General features: G+C 40.7%; 1 protein-coding gene across 3 annotated transcripts in view; it reads right to left on the reverse strand.

The window, feature by feature from the left end:
• Positions 1-20,929, reverse strand: part of LOC104150974 (WD repeat-containing protein 36) — a 34,732-nt gene extending 13,803 nt beyond the window's left edge. The window contains exons 1-16 of one of the 3 annotated variants that reach the window (XM_068924319.1): positions 20,700-20,929; positions 19,749-19,772; positions 16,909-17,009; positions 16,373-16,490; positions 15,404-15,536; positions 13,586-13,640; positions 12,587-12,719; positions 10,641-10,816; positions 9,924-10,044; positions 8,010-8,075; positions 6,354-6,437; positions 5,490-5,644; positions 4,218-4,332; positions 3,230-3,395; positions 2,858-2,966; positions 1,961-2,040 (exon numbers count right to left, since the gene is read on the reverse strand). In XM_068924319.1, the coding sequence (XP_068780420.1) occupies positions 1,961-2,040; positions 2,858-2,966; positions 3,230-3,395; positions 4,218-4,332; positions 5,490-5,644; positions 6,354-6,437; positions 8,010-8,075; positions 9,924-10,044; positions 10,641-10,816; positions 12,587-12,719; positions 13,586-13,640; positions 15,404-15,536; positions 16,373-16,490; positions 16,909-16,965 (1,568 nt within the window). In that variant the 5' untranslated portion in view covers positions 16,966-17,009; positions 19,749-19,772; positions 20,700-20,929. Of the gene's footprint in view, positions 1-1,960; positions 2,041-2,857; positions 2,967-3,229; positions 3,396-4,217; positions 4,333-5,489; positions 5,645-6,353; positions 6,438-8,009; positions 8,076-9,923; positions 10,045-10,640; positions 10,817-12,586; positions 12,720-13,585; positions 13,641-15,403; positions 15,537-16,372; positions 16,491-16,908; positions 17,010-19,744; positions 19,773-20,699 lie in introns of all 3 variants that reach the window. The other 2 variants (XM_068924317.1, XM_068924318.1) reach the window with 2 other exon arrangements.
• Positions 20,930-22,882: the final 1,953 nt, after the last annotated feature.

The raw sequence follows: 22,882 nt of genomic DNA on the forward strand, positions 1-22,882 counted from the left end.
TGAATTTAACGTTACCATTCAAGCAGTAATGAAAAAGAAGAAAAAAGTTATAATTTGAAAGTCAGAGGGAAAAGGGTCAAAGAGATCAATTGATATACTGAATCAGCTACTTATTTCTCCTCTTAGTACTGTTCATCTCGCACACAGACTGAGGGGTACTGCTGCAAGGAAAACACGTCATCACGTAACTGAAGGCTGCATTATAACATGCACCAAAAAAAGCAGGAAAAAGGATTTATGTTGCCCAGCAACTTTAACTGCATCTTTTCCTATTTTGGGGTACTAAATGAACAACTTTCATAATATAATTTTAAGAGTGTTTATGCAACACTCCCTTAAAGAACAAAATTAAGTTTTCTCTTGCTGCAAACATATTGACATGCCTTCGAAAGAATTTAGAAAACATTTTATTCCAGAAGACATTTTTAGCGTTTAGAGGACAATTAACTACTTTAGCAAATGTGGAAAGGAAACTCAGAAGCCAAGCATCTACACAAATTTCTTCACGCTTATGCAAAATCTCTCTTCAACTGTGTGTGTTTGTACCATGCAAACTGGTTTGAATGCCCTATCATACACGTTAGATTTAAATTTTTATGAACACTAACACTACATCCAACACTCAATTTCTTTTCTTAACCTATCAACGCTAAAACTCAAGTCAAAACATAAACGAAAGACAACAAGGAATTTTAACATTATTTTAGAGCTAACTTCCTAGAGCTGTTGTAGTTCCAGCTTCCTTAGAAAACAGAAACACTTATTGGACAAATTTAGTTTCTATTTAGCTTCTTAAGTATTCCACATCAACCTATTTCTCATAACAGATATGCACCATTTACTTTGAACTGATCTTGGCATTTCAATCTCAACAAATGGTTTCGATATTTATTGAAAAGTGATTTCATATAATTGCAAATAAGTAGAGTTTGATAATACTACTGGATACACATTACAGAAATTGCTCTGACCTAAGGATAAGGCTCCGTCAACAAATTAACAACAAATACAAATCAAACCTCCACAAAGAGAACAGCGGAAGAGTGAAGCAAAGGAAATTGAAAAATGTGTTAACAAACACACAGAAGTCCTAATGGAGTGTTAATCTCCTCCCCATTCATACTGGCCCGATGACAGTCTCCTTTAGTCCTGACCCATTTTAGATTGGTGCTATGCATCATTTAAAAATAGGTCAATTGCTAGTTGAGATACAACACACACTGTGAAGTAAAACGAAAGCTTTCATAGCATGCAAAATTATTTACTAAACCATATTAACAACATTGATCAATCCAAATGAAACCATAAAGTACCAGATAGCACTAGAGCTGCCCTCTGAACACCATTACTTTAAATTATAAAGAATCAATCAGATGTGCTGCTAAAACAACGCGCTAGGCAAACGTGAAGTTATTTTTGCCTATTTTTTCCTGGGCTCCCGAACAATGTTGTGCACTTGACCAACTTTTCACTCTGGGAGAAGACTACTCATAACGGATCAAACAGCATAATTTTTGGCAGTTACAAGCAAGTACAAATTAAAAATATAACTGAACTAAAACCTTATTGTGTTGCCAATATGAATGCAATTGAGAAGAGGATTTGTTTTGTAAATAAGAAAATACAACTGCATTATGATATGCTGAAGTGTTAAAGAATTCATCTTAAGTAACATCTCGCCATTTATATTATTGTGCTGCTTCTCGCTAAAGAACGATTTCATACTTTTACTCCATATTTTATCATTAGATCTTCAGGACGCCGCTACTCTAAATTAGATTTTATATTCCTAGAGGAAAGCTCATTTTGCTAGCATCACACTCAACACTGGGTACATGCAACTTCAAATTTCGTACAGCGCAAGGTCGTGACAGATAATAAAGCCAGAGGCTTTCCGTCACTTAACAAACAGAATGGGAATTAACATAACCGTCTGCTATAGCTTTTAAAACTGACTCACCATCCAGACGGAAGGTCCCAAGTCTTAATAGTACAGTCCATTGATGAAGTTACTAGCCAACGACCATCAGGACTGAAAGTCTATTAAAAAAAAAAAAAAATCACTTTAAAGGCAAAATTGACAAGGTAGTCTATACGATAGGTCTTGTTTTACACAGTTGAAGATTAGATCACTCTCTAAGATCACGATGAAATGAACGGCCATAAAAAGAAACCTAACAGTCTCTTACTAGACAGAGAAAAGGTCAAAAATATAACCTATTTCAGAATAAGTCCACATATATTGACAAAGCTTACACGTGGCTCTAGGGAATGCATTTTGGGCCTCATGTACACATTTATGATTAAAGCCACAGAGCATAAAACTTAGGGCGGGGGGGGGGGGGAAATCAAATAAATATTCACTTCCTAATACTTTAGAATTAAATTGGAAGCTATAAATCTAGAGTATTTCAGTGACTGCAAAGCACTGTTTCACAAGATGCAAAATAAGGAATCACAAGTGTGTTAAATACAAGATATAAACAGATCTGAAGTTATTTAACTGGCATGTTTTGTCTACAAACAGTTCAATACTTTCGCACAGATTTACACCTCAACATGACTTTCAGTGTTCCTAATACTTATGTTTTTTTGTTCAACCCAAAATTATAGCTTGCCATAAAATTATAATAAAATCCCAAAGCACGCTAAAAACTTATGATCTTTTGAATACCGCACATTTTAACTTGCAAACTAACATGGCCACAACTGCTATAGAGTTGATCTATAATTTTACTGCTCATAGCCGAACATAATACTCAATGCATTTATATATGCAGACAAATTAATCATCTTTAAAAATAATTAAGTATTTGTACATGTCACCTTCTGTTGTGGAAAACAAGTTAACAATTACCATGTCATTAATCCGTCCATGGTGTCCTGAGAACCTCCTGACAATCTTCCTGGTTTCTATATCCAAAACACTAATACTGAAGTCATCAAAGGCAATTCCCAGAATACCGCTGCCGAAAATCAATAGCACATTTGACAGTGAACACTCGGAGAAAAAGGAAAACATCCTAACCTTGCTCAAAAAAAATTTTATCCCGAAATAATCTCAGAGAGACTAGGCTGTATTTCTTCAGCCTAATAAAATTTCTTATACAAGTAACAGACAGTTGTACTTCAAAGCATCAGAAATTTAGGCGCTATTAGCACCTTTGGTTGCTGTCCTAGGCAACCTACAGCAAAACAATATGCATATGAAATAGCTTTAGTTTCTTACCTATCTCTGTGAAGCAGAATCGCACTTGGAGAAGACGAGAGATCAGTGGAGTGAACTAGGTCTTTAGTTTTGAATTTCCAAAATTTAATTAATCCTTCACTACCAGCCGTGATTGTCAGCTGGTTTAATCCATCCACTGCTACCCCTCTAACAGCCCCTTCATGTGCTACAAATCAAGGTAAAAGAAAGTGCATTTCAGAATTCAAGCCCACTATTCTGTATGACTTCACCTAAACATACTAAGTGAGCAGTAAGCACGTGACAAAAGATTCTAAAGCCACCTGACAACTCCGCTTGAATATTACAAGTTTACTTCCTCAGTTGAGGAACCAAATCCACAAAACAAGCTGCTTTCAAATAAGCACTGTACAAGACTTACAAAGCAGCAGTAAATATGGGGATATTTGACACATGAGGATATAGGACATGAAATATGCATGCGCACAATCGTTCAAAGGAAAAGCTTGAACACCACTCATGTTGAAGTGCTGAGTTTGCATATACTATTATTTAATTACCCATCTGCAAAGAACTGGACTTGCTTACGATGCATAAAAGCATTCCCATGCATGAAAGCATTCCTTCATTTTTAAGCAGGAAGCACAAAACAGAGGAAAAAATTTATCTCAGAGAGAGCGAGAACACTGTAAGAAGCCAAGTACTAGAGGTGTGACGCTCTCAAGAATAGCTGAGGCCAGAGGGTCTCGTTTTAGTGCTGACCACGTTGTTAACTGACAAATTTGCGTTGATTAAAACCAAACAACGTTAACATCAGAACTATCAAATCTAGCAGGGATCCTTCCCTTCACAGTAGGTTTCAAATTATTTCTGACGACAGTTTTGGAAAGGACAGTGTAGGGTAATACAGAAATTGAAAAGTAAGATTCCTGAATTCAACTCAAACTATGTTAAATCTCTGAGATGACGGAATGCTAGCTTGTTCCTGTTCTGCTAAGGGGCAATATTTTTAAAGTGCAGCAATTCTTACCTCTTTCTTTGCCATAACACCCTCTGTGAATGCCAGACTGCATGTTGTACACATCTACCTGCCCTGTTGACATCCCAATTACAGCAAAGTTTCCACACGTGGTAATATCAACTGCCTTTCAAGGGGAAAAAGACAAACAAACATCAAAATAATTCTTGAAGTACCTACCCAGCCAGCAAAGTTGTTAGAAGATACACAGCTTATCTTAGGAATGCAAAGTTTAAAAATGTTTTTATTAGACTTCTTAAAAGAAAACTGCACAGCATAAACAATAGCTTACCATCTCAAAAAAGCAGAGAAAAGATATCTTAAAATAAGCAAACTGGCAACAAATTATAAATGAGGCAGCACATGCTTACAAGGATAAATAATGAGATCTTGACTTAGCGACATCCATTTCCCGTCATAAGTCATACCAAACAGCATGAACACTGTAACTTAAATAAGTAATCTATAGTATTAAAGCATCGATGAATTCAATCCCTAAGATAAAGTCCAAGCATGCCCGCTACCACTCCCCTTAAATGCCAGTATTGCAAAAGGCGCCAAAACAGTTCACACAGAGCTTAAGTACCAAGAAACACTGGTCTTTGAAAAGGTAAACTCTGAAGGATCTGTTAAGAGACACCATGTATTTGCAGCAGAACTCATGCATCTACCACAAACTGCTAAGCGTAAGATAAGATAAACAAGATATCACAGGATAAAGTACTACTATGAACTCATAGCACAAGAGCTATGCCACAGTAACTATTTGTATTGCAAGCTCTTCAGCCACAGTAAACATTTATACCTCTTTCAGGGAGAGCTTGACTTTCACTGTGTGCAGCTTAAGTTGCGTAACATTTTAAAGGGAGCTTCCTGCCTGTAATTTGAAAAATACACTTTTCCTATTTAAAAACAAAAAGTGTCTTCAACAATTTGCCTTTACAGAGCAAGCATGAGAGTTTCCCATCAGAGGTATATAATCAGCTCGACACCATTGAAAGAAATTAAAGGTAAACACGGACCACCTAAGCATCTGAATCAGAAAACAGAATTTGTAGTTAACCTGAAAGTTTAAGGAAAAATGCATATCTGGCATTTTTCTTAAAACCATTTGCATTACAAAAAGGAAGTAGGACACACTGAACTCGCAAAAAATGATTCTGCGAAGTAACTAAATGAAACACCTCTAGCTAGTATTTTCTCATTCTAAATACGGCTTCTGTACAACCAACCAAAAAGGCATACACTGTAACACTGAAGAAACATTACCATGAATAAACTTACTGTTGCATATATATCTAGAGGTTTGTTTTTGCTAAATGCCTCTGGCCTCAGTTTATGAGTTCCCATAGAAGTCTTCTGATAGTTCCATGTTGTACAGGTTATATACCCTTGATGGCAGGCAACAATACCATCCCAGTCATTCTGACGAGCCACTTCTGCAGTGCAACAAGCATTCATTTTAGAAACAGTAATTTTGAAGTAAAATAAACTTCTCTTACATCACAGGTAACAGCAATCTTAAATACTTTTAGTCAAAACATTTTATGTCAATGATGCATGCTGGACAGTCAAAGGGCTATCATTAAAAAATTAAAAAAAAAAGGCAAAACATTACCTGTTGTAACTCAAATTGTAACAAAACAAACAATACTTTTTTGGTATGTTACATCTGATGTCTTTGTATACTTGAGTCAACGGGGCTTGGGGAGAAAGGAATTTGGGGATCGAAAAAAAGAAAAAAAAAAACCCAACTGCTATAACTAAGCATTCCTCAGCTGACCAAGATCTTCGTCACCCTAACTGCTGGTCCTCCAGCCTGGAACAGAACGTATGCTAAAAGTTCTTCACTTCTATACTGGAGTTTTTCCCAAACAAAAGCTGGTTAAACTTAAAGGCGTTTGAAATAAAACGCTCTTACTGGAAATGGGAAAAAAAAAATAATTTATTTTGTAATCTCTTTGTAAGAGAAGAGTTTACCATGTAAAATGCCATTTTAAAACAGGCATTCTACAGCTCATGAAGGGCCACAGAATACCAATAATCTCATCAGTACCACATGGACTTTCAATCCATTAATTTTCTGAGGGTTAAAAGACAACAATGAAGATATGATTAACTCTGTCATATATCTCAAAGATTACTTACCTGAAGCAAAGGCTGTAATGGGTGGAAGTGCCATGGTATCATGCTGAAGACCCTTCCGTTTTGATTTCTTTTTGTTAATTGAACCTTAAAAAAAAAAAAAACAAATAAGTATCTCAGGGCTAGATCTGAGAATACTGGTTTAAAATGGGCAATTTGCTAAATGTAAAGTTCCTATTAAACTTAGAAAATGTTGGCTTTTTTTTTTTTGAAATTACTATTACATTGAACAGACACAGAATCACCCATAATTAAAAGTATCGGTAGCTTGTCTCTACCCAATCCTCGTTCCCTCTTTAAAGGTGCTTTTAACTCAAGCTTCGGGTCATAATTTGCATTTTCAAAGAAACTTACAGAAATTTCCAAATAATAAATTCTAGCTTCTCCATGGTGTGAAGCAGTTTTTTGAAACTTATCAGTAATGTAAGGAGCAAGTGGATTGTTTTGACGTTGTGGACTTGCCTTTTTTTTTTTTTTTAATAGAAAAAAACTGAGAATACTCGTATTTGTCATACTAAGGTATATATCATCAATAGCTAATAGAGTGCACATTCTTCCCTGAAACAGAATCCATAATCTCCACTACCTAAACATCCCTTTGTTTGACTGGAACTATCCAAACACCTCTCTGGAAAATATGGGCCAAGTCCCTGAACAGGAAAGAAAAGGATATTAACTACTATTTTAGTTTAATTGACAAGCGTTTGTGTAAAATATCTGAAGTCCGAGATGATCCATCAGTGGAAAACATTGATCTCTACATTGACATAGCATTGTCATTTCCAAGGGTTTGACGAGCTAAGAACACAACCAGAGTTCCTGTCACACAATTCATGCAATGCTGATCAAATCACTAGCTTGACATATTCAAAGACATACTACTCAACTCACTTTTTCCCAGGATCTCGTGCTGACAGCCTGAGGCAGAGATGCCACCATCACAAGTAAAGAGATGGTCATATAGGCATGACTACCTAAAGCAATATATTAACATCCATCTCTCTGATTACCAGACTCAGGAATTTGAAATTCTTTATATACTTTGGACATTGAATCAATTCATCTACACCTGTCTATTTAAATCTATTGAAATACCTGGATATCCACATATAGATACAGATAACTAAAAACAAAAGTTATCTCGGTCTTTCTGAGCCTCACTTTCTGAGCTGTACAAGAAAACGTCCCACAACCATGGCAGCACTTGGAAGATGTGGGGTTTTTTATTCTTAAGCTCTATGATTAAATCCAAGGAACCGAAGTCAAGAAATCTGAATTACTTATATTAATTTAGTCAATTCAATGGAAGGGAAATGGAGAAAAAGTTAAAGCTAAGCATGCAAAACGAACTAAAACGTCACCAACTGTTTTATTCATTCTTAACATCAAAATCATACCCATCTTCTCCCAGAGTGAAATAACATATACTGTCAGGTTAGAGAAAATACTTCGCTTAAATATTTTAATCAGCTAAACATATCTGGGAGTGTATTTTATACACATCAGGAAGGATTAAATTTGCTGAGCAGCTGAGGTGCATGGCTTTCACACAATAGTTTAACTGAAGGCCTAATAAGGCCTAGTATTTTAGCCTCTTTCGACATAAATACTTCTGCAATTTCTGTTCACCGCTATTTGTACTTTCACCAAAATGCTTACCACGTCCTAAACTTTTATTGAATCTTTCATGCACCGTTGAAAAAGACTGCAATGTTCCATCTTGACCTGATGAAATAGTAGAGAAGGGAAGGACAAAAATCAACTTTTATATTATGCATAATCTAGCTAAACAAGAAAAGTGGAAGAGAAGCACTCAGAAACCACAAAAACTATTATAAAGTATTTAGTAAAAATTCTGATCCAAGGAGAAATGTAGATATACTATAAGCAGTGAAGCTAATGAAGCCTAGTTTTTCTATGGCCTGTATCTCATTCCCACCAATTTGCACCACACAGATGAAAATGACATCTCTCTTCTTTATTCATCTTCTCCTAAAACACTTCAATTTCTCTATCCCCTGCTTTCTTCATTACAATATCCAGCTATTCCCAGCCTTCCATCACATTAAAGATACTGTTAAGTCCTTCAAACCCCTCCATAGTACTTCCAGAGCTTTCCCACGACTCCATGACTTCCGCCTTACCAACTACAATATTCCTTTCTTCATCCCCTGTCTAACCTACACACGCTATGGCTGGTTAAGAGCCAGACCTCGGCTAGCCAGTAAGTTAACTCAAAAGGTAAAAGCAGAGAAATCACAGTGTTCAAGCAATCTTTAACTCTACAGCATAGCAGGAGTAATGAAAAACTTGTGTAACGAAGAAAATATATATTTATAGAGACAGGACACTGCAAGGAAAGAGATTCCTTTGCATGTAATCAGGATGAATACGTTGGGAACTGGAAGCAGTGTTAAACAGGATGAAACCAGGGAGACTGGTGAGATTCTTAGGAAGTTTATTTGTCCAAATGCCTGTTTTAGGGAGATTTGTAGTAGCACTTGAAAGGTATCCCACAGGACTGCTATCCCAATTCTGTTGCACAAAGTTTTGCCAGTGGTTCGAAACGGAATGTAGAGAGTCCCCTTACACTGCAGATATATCAGATCTCAAAGCCTGAGACCCTTTTCACTTCAGAGCTTGCGTCTGTGCCCTCTCCTTTTTTCCAAGCACAGTTAACAACAGTAAACTGCAAAAGCAAGTGTGAGGATTTATTAAGTAATTTGATTGTCACTGTGGTTTGTCTGGACTGAGCTAAGTTACTGACTCGGCCTTGACCACCCAAGATGTTTTACGGTGGATGGTGCTAGCATTGCTGTGCCATATTAGGCGGAACACTCATTAAAAACGTAGCATAACGTTTCCAAACGTTGCCCATGCAAACAATTTCTTGAAGAGTCTCTTACTTTTTTGTGGCCCAGGACGCTTCAGAAATGGAGTCTGAATGGGCACCTAATTCCCTAAAGGGTCCATTCATAGATTTGAAAATATGTTAGTTGCTAAGGAAATTTAGTCACTTTTACATTTTTAGAGTAATGTCTTGGTAACAAATGATTTTGGGAAGACATATTCCAGCTGCAACTAAGATGTACCAAATTACAAAGCATCTGTAACCCACAAACCATGCTCAAAACAGCAGGAAAACTGGAGTGGCTCCTGCAAGATACCAAATGCATTAAGTTCCCTCCTTTCCCCCATGCCATAAACAGAATTTCACTAATTTTTTGAGAGTTTTCATTTGACCAGTTAATAGTTTCTTAGAAGACAGTGAAGCAATTTTTCTTTGCTAAACATGAGCATGGGCAACAAAAGCAGCTCCTAAGCTTGTCTGCTTGTAACTACTTCTTGGCCTACGCATTCCCTTCGGGTAACCGAAACAGTTCGATACAACAATAAATGACACTATCTATACTAATTACTTGCTATGTTTCATAAATACATATAATCCATAATACATGAAGTATAATTTATTACATTAACAACACAAAAATATTGAGCTCTGCTTGTTTATCATCCTCCTCGCAGGAAATCGGACTGAAGAACATGAGAGAACATGAGAATGAGAACTCATACCTGCACTAAGAATGTGCTCTCCATTTTGCCCATGGTATCTGATTTTTGTTGGAGGTGCACTATGTCCCATTCGGCTCCTTAATATACGGCCAGTACCACCGGGTCCATCAAAAATCCACACCTGCCCCCAGAGAATGCAGAAAAATGAGGCTGGTAAACATTGCTGTGCCAATAATTACACCTCTTGGCAGTAGGGTAAGCCAGGAGGTGGCACAGCAAATGCCATGCATGGGCTGTTACTCTTTGCCCTAAAACTTTAGAGGTGCCAGGGCACCCGATTGTTCCCAGCTGTTCGTTCTGCCCCTCTGCTCGAGGTTACTGGCATCACAGAACCCACAACACAACAGGCATTTCTCAGATGCAACAGTTCACAGCCCAGAACATTAACAAAAACTGAAGTAAATGAAAATTTGAGTTAGTGCGCTAGGCTATAAATTGAGATTCCGGAAGACTGGATCCAGAACTTAGTTCTTCAAGGCTACCATGTTCTCATCATGGCAGTAGACCCTTAAATTGCCTCATTACGAATCAACAGAGACTGAGAGGCAGCAGCTTCAGTAATCTGAGCTTTATTTCTTTCATTTGAAAATCACTGCTTCAATCTAGAATAAGTATTTATGCTTTGGAGTACTGCGGGGGGGGGGGGGGGGGGGGCAAAAACGGGACAACCCAACAATAAACAAACAATAGCAGGTAGCAGCAGCTATTGCAACTTACCCGTATAGCATTATCAGCACCATTAGTGATAAGAAGTGGTTCTCCAGGGACAAACGACATACCAGCTATTGCTGTGGAATGAGCGTTTCGCATTTGACTAATTAGTTTCTTCTCTTCTAGATCCCACAGTGCAATGTGTCCAACGGGGCTACCAGCTGCCATTACTTGGTGTCCATCTACTCACAAAATAAAAATAAAAAAGTTTGTTTCTGGACATTCAGTACAACCTTATTGACTTCTCACATCTTAAAACTGATGCAAGAAAGTGATGTATGTCACAATTCTGAAGAAAAAAAAATAATTCTCAAGTTAACTCTAAAGATGTTTTTAATCAAAATATTCTAGTATTTTAAAGAGAAAATAAATAATAATAAGATATAATAAGAACACAAGTTGTTCACATCAGATAACACCAGATACATCTAAGTGCAGCGTTCTGATACGACAGCCAAGGCTAGGAGTTTTGCTTGAAAGCAGACAAAAATCTTGACTGACACTGTTTCTAAGTTATTAATAAATATAGAATAAAAAGTTATTCTATATTCTGCATTTTTGCCCAAACTTATTAGCCTTTACGCTTCAGAATGTAAGAGCTACTGTAACGCCACACTAGAGGTTAACACTCTTTTTTAATCCTGTTAAGTTTTTGGCTCAACAGCTCTCAAAAAAATTTCACAAGCTGCTTACATGCTTATTGAATTGTTTTAAGTAATAATTAAATTCACATGATTTCTAATTTTTGTTCTACTTATTCTACCTTTTCTAATGTTAAGGAAATTAACAGGCCATACCACCTTCTAGAAACATACTATAAATATTCAGGTAAGTTAGATACACATCACATCAAGGTTAGAGAGTCATCTATTTCCGGCATAATTGGTAACTAATGTTTTAGATCTAAGGAAAAAAAAAAAAAAAAAAAAAGGCCAGCTTCCAATTTACAATTACACACATCACAGACAGCTAAAACAGACAGGCCCAGGGCTTTCTTCTTCTGTAGTGCTTCACCAATATGGAAATTTGCCAATAGCTCATTTTAATTTTAATAAAGAAAACTTCACTCAAAGCCTGAAATGAGTACATGAGTTCAAAGGAGCTAAAATGGTTCTTCTGATCCAATAATTTTTACATTATATTTCGCAACTGTAGAGATAGGAAGAGAGAGGGAGATTGGAGGGAGTCTGAGCCTAAGAAAAGAATTGCCAGGATCTGTGTGTTCAAGCAGACAACAGCAATTATTTAACTTTTGTGATATTTCCGGTCAAATGGCTGACACAAAAAGGCACTGTTTTTGCTTTTCACAAGTCTCTCCAGTCGCATCCCTCCTCAATAGATCCTGCATCAACCTATATTCTGTTAAGAGGTGAAAATTAGGCTAGTTAAATGAGAGATGAGATTCAGGATCACAACGCTGTAGGCAGGATCAATATTAAAGTAATAGCTGAGTGTGTAGTACTTGCTTATTAAACAAAAAAAGTTACTATATGTTCAGTGATCCCCAGTAACATCCATTCAGGCATAATCCAATTGTATAAGATAGACCTGTATCTATTAACATTCTGACTTGTTTTCATTGGGACTACACTACTGAGAAGTAAGTCTGCGTACTAACTTACAGCGTACCGATTACCGTGCACTAACGCCCACAGCGATAGCTCTTAGCACACTATAAATACAAACTGGCTCACTTCACTTTGAAAAAAGGAGTACTGTACTTCATGCTTCCTGTGCACTGTGAGTGCGAGCACAAGAAAGTGCTATAAAACAGCAAGCATGATAAAGACACACAATCTCTCATACTTTTTGGTAACTTCTTTAGATTATCTATAGCCTTTAAAAACTAAGAGTCTAACACTCATCCCATACTTTGGTTCCGAAATGCTCTTACCAAAGCATTACCTTCTATTAATTTTATAAACATTTTCATGGAAAGCGCTAAGACTTACCTGTCCGAAAAGATATTGCTGTGATGGGACCCCAGTCTTGTTGAAATTTCATCAGCGTTTCATCAAACTTAATATTATGTACAACAATGTGACCAGATACAAGACCCACTGCAACAACATCCACTGCTGGGGCCTGCAAGAAACATTGAATAGCAACTGAAATGAAAAACAAAAAGCTTGTGCCTACACTAGTAATACTAGCAGGTACAAGACAACGGATCCAAGTCTAGGTCAAGTAATACAGAATTTGTTAAGTATAAACAAATAAGGCATCTTGCAAGACATTATCTAGTTATATTACCTGACTGACCATCTGATAAATCTAAACAAAAAAATAGAGAGATGCAAGACTTTGCACTTACTCTTCATTGGATAAAACTGTTCTGTTTTCAGAAGCTTGAACTTCTTGGAAAAACAGCTCACTAAGTTTTCAGTATTTCTGGTGGACCATTATACACCCCTGCCTCGCTCATTCACATTTACAGGTTTTACCTAGGACAACTGCCAACATTTTTGAGCTGTCACCAATGTTTTAAATGCTACCAGTTAGTTTTAATTCATTTTTATATTTACAAAAATATAGTAAATACAATTATAAAAGCTCTTCTTGAATCAGCAGACATACATTTTCTAAACCTCCAAGGTAAATTAATTTTAAATAGTAAGAAACTAGCAGTGTAACGAAGTCACACATCATACACCTGCATCTTGCAAACAAATCGTTTCTGTGAATTCCTTAGGTCATTCAGTTAAAGATTACAGAAGCAACGAATACAACGTGGCTAAGATGCTAAATATGAGAGAACTGCTAGGACTAGAAGAAGGACGTATAATAAGCCTTCAAGTCTACCTCTTTTCAACGTCTAAAAAGCTAGACAGGGTTATTAGCATGACTTGAAAGAGTAAAAGTTATCTTTATGACTGCAATGTTAAACAACAATATTTTGCCTGCTATTTTCAACCAGTTACGTAAGACAGTAAGATACCAAAAATACTAACTTGTTGAAGAGTTGTGACCCCTAAGCCCCATCCTGCAAACGAGTATAGGAGTTTACTGCAAAAACAAACAAACAAAAACAATCAGCTTATGTTTAGGAATTTTCCACATTAAAATGGACACTTTACACACTTACACAGAAAAGTAAGACAGATTTCTGTCTTCATATATTGCTTAAAGAAAAAAAAAAAACCCATGACACTACTAAATATGGTGAGGAATAAAATTTATGGGTAAGAACATTTATATGAAAAAAATTAGTGCCATGCATTAATACTTTAAAGTTCACATTGTTATGTAACAAACAGGGAGAAGACTCATTCCAAGTCAGTTGCTCCCTATGCATTTCTCCTCTAAGCAGACCTCTTCAGAACTTTTACCATCCACACAATGAGCCAGTCTTGGCCCAACTTCTAATAAAAACAAATTCTTCATTTGCAGAGTAACTTCACCACATGAAGACACTAATTTGTCTTTCAAGTATACCCTTTCCTCTTTTTTTCAAGAGCATAAGCGCTAACAGCCAAAACGTGATGCAAGAACGTTCACAAAGCATTCACATAGTGCTTTAGATGCTTACTAAGGGTGTAAATATGAAAATGAGATTTAAGAACAGACGCAATTAAAAAATTGTTCCCTCAGGCACAGATATAGGTTGCTATTCTTACAAGATTGGCAATAGCAATTTGCTCCCATCTCTCACTTTCCTCTCTTGCCACAGGCTACCAACACTTCCCCCTAATTCTGCCAGTTTAGTTTTAGAGAAAAAACAGTGGAGAACAGAAATTACTCAACCTAGCTGTGTTGCCAGAAAAAACAGTAAGTGTCCTAAGTTCTTATGTACTTACGGGAGAATCTAAGCCAGCTAAGGAATATTTTTTTAATGTTTTGCATGTATCGTATCTCAGGTGCTGAGGCAGGCATTAAAGATTGAGACAAGAGTAGGACGAGTACAGACATTTCCTTTTCTGTGGTTGTATTTAGAAATAGCTTATTTGTTAGATTATTCATATTTCCCGTTTTATATGCAGTGTATACTGCATCTCCAAAACACTAAATATGGAACAAAAAAGTCTGTGGTATCACCGCAAGTATACAGCTGTTAAGAGAATAAAATACTCAGCCATGCAATCTGAATTAACATATATCTGCAATACATGCATTAATATATAGCAACAGGGAATTTCCTCTGACTTTCAAGAGTTAAAAAAACAGCAGATCGTGGCAAGCATGAAATACTGTCATTATGGATGCTGCTTTACTGGGACATGCTCAGAGACAACCACACGTCTACGCATCTCTTACTGAAGTCTAAGGATCAGATGCTAACTGCCTCCACATTACCTGCCACCCCTTCATTGGACCAGCACCAACTATAACAATCAAGCTTGGAAAAGAGAGGCAGAAGGCCTGAACATACATTTAGTAATACTTTACTATTAATTTAATAGTAATAGTATTAATTTAATAGTAGATACTATCTACTATTTAATATTACTAATAGTAATATTTTTATGGGAAAGCTATGTGATTCCAAGAAATAAAAAAGGTAACATAGTAAAAAAAAAAAAAAAAAACACACCTCCTGAACAATACCTGACTTTTCACAAGGACAGAAAAAACAACACCCAACTTGAAAGAGATCAGCATTAAGGGTGCAGCAGCATTCTTGTGTTCCTGGAGATAAACCAACTGAAAATTTCTGCCAAAGGACTCAGTAAAAGATTCCACCCTCAAAAATTACCACACTTAAAAATACTAGCTGTTGCATATGAAACTACTTGGAGCATGAAGTATACTCGAGTTATTAAGAATCTTACTTGGATCTTATATTCCACAGCTGCAAGGTCCCTTGTTCACTACCAAGGAGAATTTTATTCAAATAGGTGCTTGGATGCAGAATTGCAGAAACTGCAAAAATGGCCTTATCAAACTCCATTTGAAGATATTCCTCTGCAAAAAAGCAAGAAATAATGTTAGTATGGCTACTGCTACAAATCTGCAGGCTCCTCATCCCTTGGAAAACGTGATAGGCAGACCTGATGTTTACTCTGCATGAATGTATGGGGTTTCTTGCATGAAAGGATTAGCTAACATATAACTGGACAGGCTAAACTTGTTCACATTATAACATCTGCTGCCCTGAAGGTATATATTTTTTCCCTATTAACCTACCAAGCACAACCACGCTGGCAAAACTGCAGTGATTTATATCTTTCTGAAGGATTCCTGTTCCTGCCTGAGCAAATCACCTCATCTGATCAGCATACCTTTTGCTTGTAACAGCAACTTCAAATCACTAAAGCCAGTTTGCAGCCACTTAAAGAGCTAGCACGCGGGGAATGACATGGGCCAACATCACAGTTTGAGAATGCTTTCTAAAGAAAAGTCAGGTCTGAAAACAGAATTCTGTAAGACACTTTTCAATGGCATAAGAAGGTGCTGACACAACTAAAAGACTATTCATAGGAACTTAGTCTTACCCAGACTGATAACGATCAAAGTATTACAGGATTTCAGAGATGATGCCAAAGCTGCTGTACCACACTGCTTACCAGAAAAATCGAACATCAAAACGTAATTCCTCTACGAGCAGACTTCTATACGCCTATCTGGATCTTTACTGTGTCTCTACACGTGGTGCAGGATCCATGCATGAAAAATTATTGCAGCATTAGCAATTCAAATTACTGTTTAAGCAACATTATCGTTTAAGGCTTTTTTAAAATAAACTAATTTCTAACACGTTATAGAGACATTAGACTTGTAACAATAACAAAGTATTTCACCTTCTGACTGTATATCCCAAACAATAAGAACATTAGCAGTATCCACGGAGATGACGTGATCACCAAAAGGCAGCAGAAGGTGTATCTTCGCCTTGTGACCTTCATAGGTATGAACTACCTAGAATTTCAAAATAGACATTTTTTCAATATAATCCGTTCAGGCAACACATTATGTTAGCTTACTGCTTGAGGACTGCCAACACACACTTTAGAAATAAGTTTAAATAAATACAGGGAAAGATGACACATCTTTATGAAAAAAGACACATTATTTTATTTGGTATTAAAAAGTGTTGGCAAGCTACTTCAATTAATACATAAACTATAGGTCAGCCATTACAGAATTGGTTCTTACATTCTCCTACTGTAAGCTTTTTATTGCTCCTTCTGCAGAACACCACAGTTTTGTTTCCCTAAAACCGAACGTATAAAACACCCATGGAAATGTAAGTGTGTAGAAAATGAATTAAGTGCCTGGAAAACAAACCCTACCCAACTGTTTCATACTACCAAGTAACAAGTAAAATGATAAAAACCTCTTTGTTCCTGGCAAAAGCATGGAGAACATTGTCATATGAAGCAAATACCAACATTCGGTCTGCTGCCAAACAAGTAATATCTTCTAACAAAGCATTACCTGTTAATGAAAAGAGAGGGAAGTTCAACATGTTTCAGGTTCATAACAAAAGGGAAAGTCCTACAATGTATTTGTTTAGCATGGTAACCTACCAAGAAAGCTATTCTGTGGAACATGGTCTTAAAGGCATACAATTTAGAAGAACACAAGCAACACCACATTGAAAAAAGTCACAATGTGGTTCTTTTGAAAAAGACTTAATAATAAAACACTTAATTAACACTGCAAGTAAAGGCAAATATTAAATTTCTGAAGGTTTATAAAGAAGTTATCCCAAAATAACACTTCTAAGGACTCTCACAGCCCCACGGCCCACTGGACTGGAAACACAGATGATAAACACAGAATGAGCAACGCCTATTAGGTTACGCCATTCTGCAAGCCTGGAAGCTACTGCCACACTCCTACTGAGGACAGCATAGCCGATAGGGAACTTACTGCTTTAAGAATATACATCATTTCCCACCTAGTGACTGATTCAGAACGTAAATCTACTACTGCAATCAGCTACTGAACTAGCTCAAGTGGTAAAAGAGTATGTTACAGATCCAAGCTCCAAATCACACTGAGAGGAGGCTGATAGGGTTCCATGTGATAAAAACCTGAGAGAATACTCCTACATCTAGAAAAGTATAAGAATAAAAGTCACCCCACTTAAAAGACTGTCTGAAAAACACAAGACCAAGAATCATCTGTGCAACCTTAACTCAGTCACCATGGAAGAACAGCAAACTTATTACACGATCATACAGTATGCCCCCCAATATTGCTCTATACTGTGAATTATCTGATGAAAAGAATCCTATACTCTTTATACTCTTCGCTGTACTGCAGCACAACTTCAAGGGGAAGAGCTAAACAAAATAAGAAAAGCTGAACCTTATGGGAGGTTTCATTTGTTTATACATGTTAGATATCTTCTGACAACACTTCTAAAGGGACTTATGCCTAAAATCAGAGCACAGATATGTGGTCCTCCACATAAGCGGCATGCAAGTCTGATTAGGCCAAGACAGTTATAGACAAGCCCAGATTAAATAGTTCAGAGCATCAATCACATAACATCACTAAACTGATAACATCACATAGAGAAGCACATAAATACAAAATCATGATTGAAAAAATAAATTGTGTCTCAACTCTTCCAAAGGCTTAAGACTTCACAGAATATGCAACACTTTTATGATTTTATATGTTAAAAACGGAACTTCCATTAATTGTTTACAGCTCTAAGTATTCACTACTACACTTCTAAATTCAGTCCCAGTTGCGGAACAGTGATTATTCTCAAGTTTCCGGGTGCTCAGTTAACCAAAAATATACTTTTTATGAGATCTGCGTAAAAACTTTGTGACACACAGAAGTAAAATCCTAATTTTCAAGGCAGCATTCATCTCACAGAATCCTATCAGCATTGGCTGGAAGGGGCCTTTGGAAGTCAATAGTTGAGCATCCCACCCAGTCCCTCCCAAAAAGCTGATCATCCCCAGTACTAAATGAGGTTAGCTGTAGCTACACCCAGGTAAGTGTCGAAAACCTCCAACAAAGCAGATCTCACAATCGCTACATTGCACTGCCGTTCCCTCTTAGTGAAGATATTTTTTCTAACTTCCATTCTGACCCCTCAAGCTGCAATCTGTGGCTGTTGTCCCTTCTTATTCTGTCTGCCACTATTATCGCAAATTCAGCTCTGCCATCCTTGTAACTGCTCTTCAAGTAGTTGTCACCCCTTAGTTTTCTCTTCACAAGATTAAACAAATCAACTTATTTCAGTCTCCTCTCAGGCCATGTGCTGTAGGTCCCTGATTCTCTCCATTTTCTCAACATCCTTCCTGAATGGGCAGGGGTGCACAAACTGGACACAGCAGCCCAGGTGCAGCCTCATCGGTGCTTAGTAGAGGGGAATAACAGCTTTCCCTGGTCTGCTGGCCAGGCTCCTCCTAACGTAGCTCAGTACGTGGCTTGCCTTATTCACGATGACTGCACTGTTGGCTCACATTCAACCTGGCACTGCTGCAACCCCAGCTCCTTTCCAGCAGGACTGCAGCTCAGTTCCCAGCTTGTTCTGTCCCAGGTGCAAAATTCTGCACTTGCCCTTGCTAAACTTTGGGAGGTTCTGTTGGCCCAGAATCCACGTGCCATTCCACGTGTCAGCTACTCCTCCTAACATAGAATGCATTCCTAGCAAAAATTTGCAGACGATACTATCTCATCATCTAGGTTGTGGATGAAGGTACTGAACAACATGGGCTCTATTACTGACATATAAGGTGCCATAGCACCTATATCCAGTTGCTGCCAACTGGATATCAAGCCACTGAGTCCTACCCTTTGTACCCAGCAGTCCCGCCAATTTTCAAAGTCTTTTAGTCCAATCCCCACCTGATCTGTTCCAGTATTCACTTCCCTCTTATTATACAGACTTCCAATAAAAGTAATAACAAACAAGGGATCTGGAAATAGCAGCTTTCTTCACTGCCCATTCCTTAAAACCTTTTTTAAGAACAGAATGAAAAAGTGGGAAGCGCACAAGGTATATCCCTAAGAGAACTAAGTTATGGTCGTAAGGGCAATCTTATTTCCAAATTGAATACGTGGTATTTCATTCCAAAACTCCTTTTAACATAGTTCAGTGTAAATATTTATATAAAGAATTCATTTTCCATTTTTTAATTCAGAATTAGCTGCAGATATTAGGTGTTAAAAAAAAAGATGAACAATCTGCCCATACTTACTCACAGCAACAATACCAAGTTTCTTTACCTGCAACAAAAATTTTAAAAGGCATTTTCAGTTGTTTGTTGCACTGAATTTGCTATAAATAACCATTCAAATTCTAGGAACGAGCCCAGATGACAAAAGGAATTTGCATCCCTCACCAGGAACAAAAAATATTTATCTTAGTTGGCAACAGTATCTACAAGAAAGCTGGCGGATAACAGGTCAAAAGGAAAGGGACAATCTGCAGAAAGACAAGCATTCAGCACCCGTGAGCTGTGCTTCTCGATAACTTTACCTTGAGGCATGTGGCACTAAGCACACATTTACAGACGTTGTGCAGACTTTGGGTAAATTTGTTTTCACGTTGTCTCTGCTCCTACGTTACTCACACGACAATCACGTTATGTTATTATCTTAAATCGGTTCACATAGAATTTGCGCTTCACCAAATCACATCTCATCCTTGCCCAGAGATGATCATTACTAAATCAGTTCAAATTCTATGGAGAAGCACTTAACCCTGAAAAACTACCATCAAGACATACGAAGATCTGCATCGTCCACGCCTGGCGGTTCAATATAACCGCGTGACTCTGCTCGTTCTTGTTATTCCGCCTCGACAAATCGGAGGTGCTTTTAGCGTAAGGATCAAAAGTGAGTCAGCGTCACAGGCCTTCACCCTGCCGAACTGCACCACGCTCATGGGCTGTTTACGCGAAAACCTCTAACGCAGTCTAACGGGAGGGCACGTTGGTCGAGCTCCACCTCCCAAACCGCAGCCCTTCACAAAGCCGGTGACCGGCCGCGGGCTGTTACCGAGGCGCCTCTGGCAGGCGGCGGCCTCGGCGGGCCCGACCCCCCCCCCAAAGCGGCGAGGCCCCGGCCCGGCCCGGCCCGGCGGGAGGGGGCTGGCGTGAGGCAAGGCCCCGGGAGGGGGAGGGGGGGACACGGCACGCGGCCCTGACTCACGTTGTAGGTGTGGACGCTGCGTCCGGCCGCCGCGGCTACGTAGAACTGGCGGTGGCGGCCGTGGTAGCGCAGCACGTGCGCCACGGGGCCCGAGTAACGGCCGAGCGCGCGGAAGCCGGCGAACAGCCCGCCGCCGCCCTCAGCCGCCATGCTCGCCGCGAGGCGCCCCGGGCCGCTTCCGGCGCCGAGCGGCGTGCGCCGCGCAAAGCCTTCCCCCCACCCCACCCCCCGGCCCGCGCGCGCGCACGCAGTTCCGCCGCGCCGCGCCGCGCAGGGGCGGGGGCGGTGCCTCCCAGCGGCGCCCGCCGCCCATCGCCGCGGCCTCGCGGCGGAAGCGGGAGGGCGAAGGAAACCAAGCCGATCCGCCGGTCTCCTCGGCGCTGGGAGGGAAGGGGCGTGCGGCGGGCCCCGCGGCCCGACGTTTTGAATAGGAGCAAGCGTACACCGGCCGGCCAGCGGGAACGGCGGGTGGCGCCGGCTCCCGCGCTCCTGGGACCGGGCGCGCACCCGGCGGCGGCAGCAGCGGCCTCCTCCTCCCCCCCCCCCCCCAACGCGCTCCGCCGAGGCTGCCCGCCTGGTTTCAGGCATAAACCGCAGCCCGCCGAGCCACGACCAAACCCCCGGGCACGCACTGAACGCGCCCTGAGGCCGATAAAACGCCTGGAAACGCTTCTCGCTGCCGGCGTGTGCCACCCGGTCCGCAAATCTCCTTTATTGCCGCCTTTTCACTCTGCCGCTTCTCCCCTCTCCGCGCGCGTTTTCCTCGTGTTATGCTGCCGCCTCTCCCTCCGGCCCTTTCCAGCCCGCTCCGAGGCGCACCCCTGTCCTCCGGCTCACGCACCCACAGTCAGGGCTGCGAACTGGTTCAGGAAACGGCTTTTAATCGATACACCCATACATTGCGGCTTTAAGGCATTTGAAGCACGTGTGCAAACAGTGCGTACTTGAGAAAAAAAAAAAAACAACTTTTTTTTTTCCCCTGTAATAAATTAAGACAGCTCCGCCGGGGGCGCTTTGTCACAACGGCTGCATCGTGGGCAATAAATACTCCGCCAAGTCCGGTGGGACGAATCGCTATCCCAGGTTCATGTAGCTTCTCCACATGGCCATGAGCTCCTGGACTTTGCTGTCGTCGCACAGCCCTGCGCTCGGGGGCACCTGGCCGTCCTGCCAGCGCTGAGGGCGCACACCGCTTAGCGCCCCGCGCACCGGCACCGCCGCCCGGGGCGGGGCCGCCGCGGGGCTGCGCAGCGCCCGGCCGGGCCTCTTCAGCATCCCTTCCCCCCGTCCCTCCTCTCCCCGACCTACCTGTGGCGGGCGGTAGCCGCGGCAGTTGCGCCGCAGGACGCGCAGGGTGCCGTGCCACAGCGCGCCGTGCCGCGTCCCGTCGCAGCCGCGCGTCCCCTGCAGGACGCACTCCAGGAGCCGGCCCGCCCGCTGCGCCCGCCACCAGCCCTGCGGGGACGCGCCGCTCAGCCGCCACCGCCCGCCGGCCCCCTCCCCTGCCGCCCCTCCCCGCGCTCCGTTAAGCCAAAAAAAAAAAAAATCATCCTTCCCTCCCCTCTTTCTCCCTTTTTTCGTTTCCCCTCCTTTCCCCATTTCCCCTTCTTGCCGTTTCCCGCTTCCCCCTTTCCTCCCCTTTCCCGCCATTTCCCCCTTTTCCCCACGTTCCTCCCCCTTTTTTTCCGTTTCCCCCCTTTTCCCACGTCCCTCCCCCTTTCCCGCCATTTCCCCCTTTTCCCCACGTTCCTCCCCTTTTTTTCCGTTCCCCCCCTTTTCCCACGTCCCTCCCCTTTTTTCCGTTTCCCCCTTTTTTCCCACGTTCCTCCCCCATTTTCCGTCCTTTTTCCCACGTTCCTCCCCCCTTTTTTCCGTTTCCCCCTTTTTCCCAATTCCGCCCTTTTTTCCCCATTTCCTCCCTTTCCCCTTCTCGCCCCCCCTCCCCCCCCGCCGGTATCCCGGTATCTTTTCGCTCTTTTCCCGCCGCGGAAGGGAAGGCCACCTAGCCGCCGCGGGGGTGCGGGTCACCCGGGCGAACCTCGGAGTGCTGCGGGCCCGCTGGCGGCGGGGGCGCCTCGTCGCACGAGTGAAAATCGAGCTGTAGCTCCTGGTGGGGGGGGGAGACAACGAGAGGGGCCGCCCGTCACCCGGCGGCGGCCGCGCCGGCGGTGCTCGGCGCTGCG

Source organism: Struthio camelus, chromosome W (genome assembly GCF_040807025.1).
Source record: "Struthio camelus isolate bStrCam1 chromosome W, bStrCam1.hap1, whole genome shotgun sequence".
Lineage (NCBI taxonomy): Eukaryota > Metazoa > Chordata > Aves > Struthioniformes > Struthionidae > Struthio > Struthio camelus.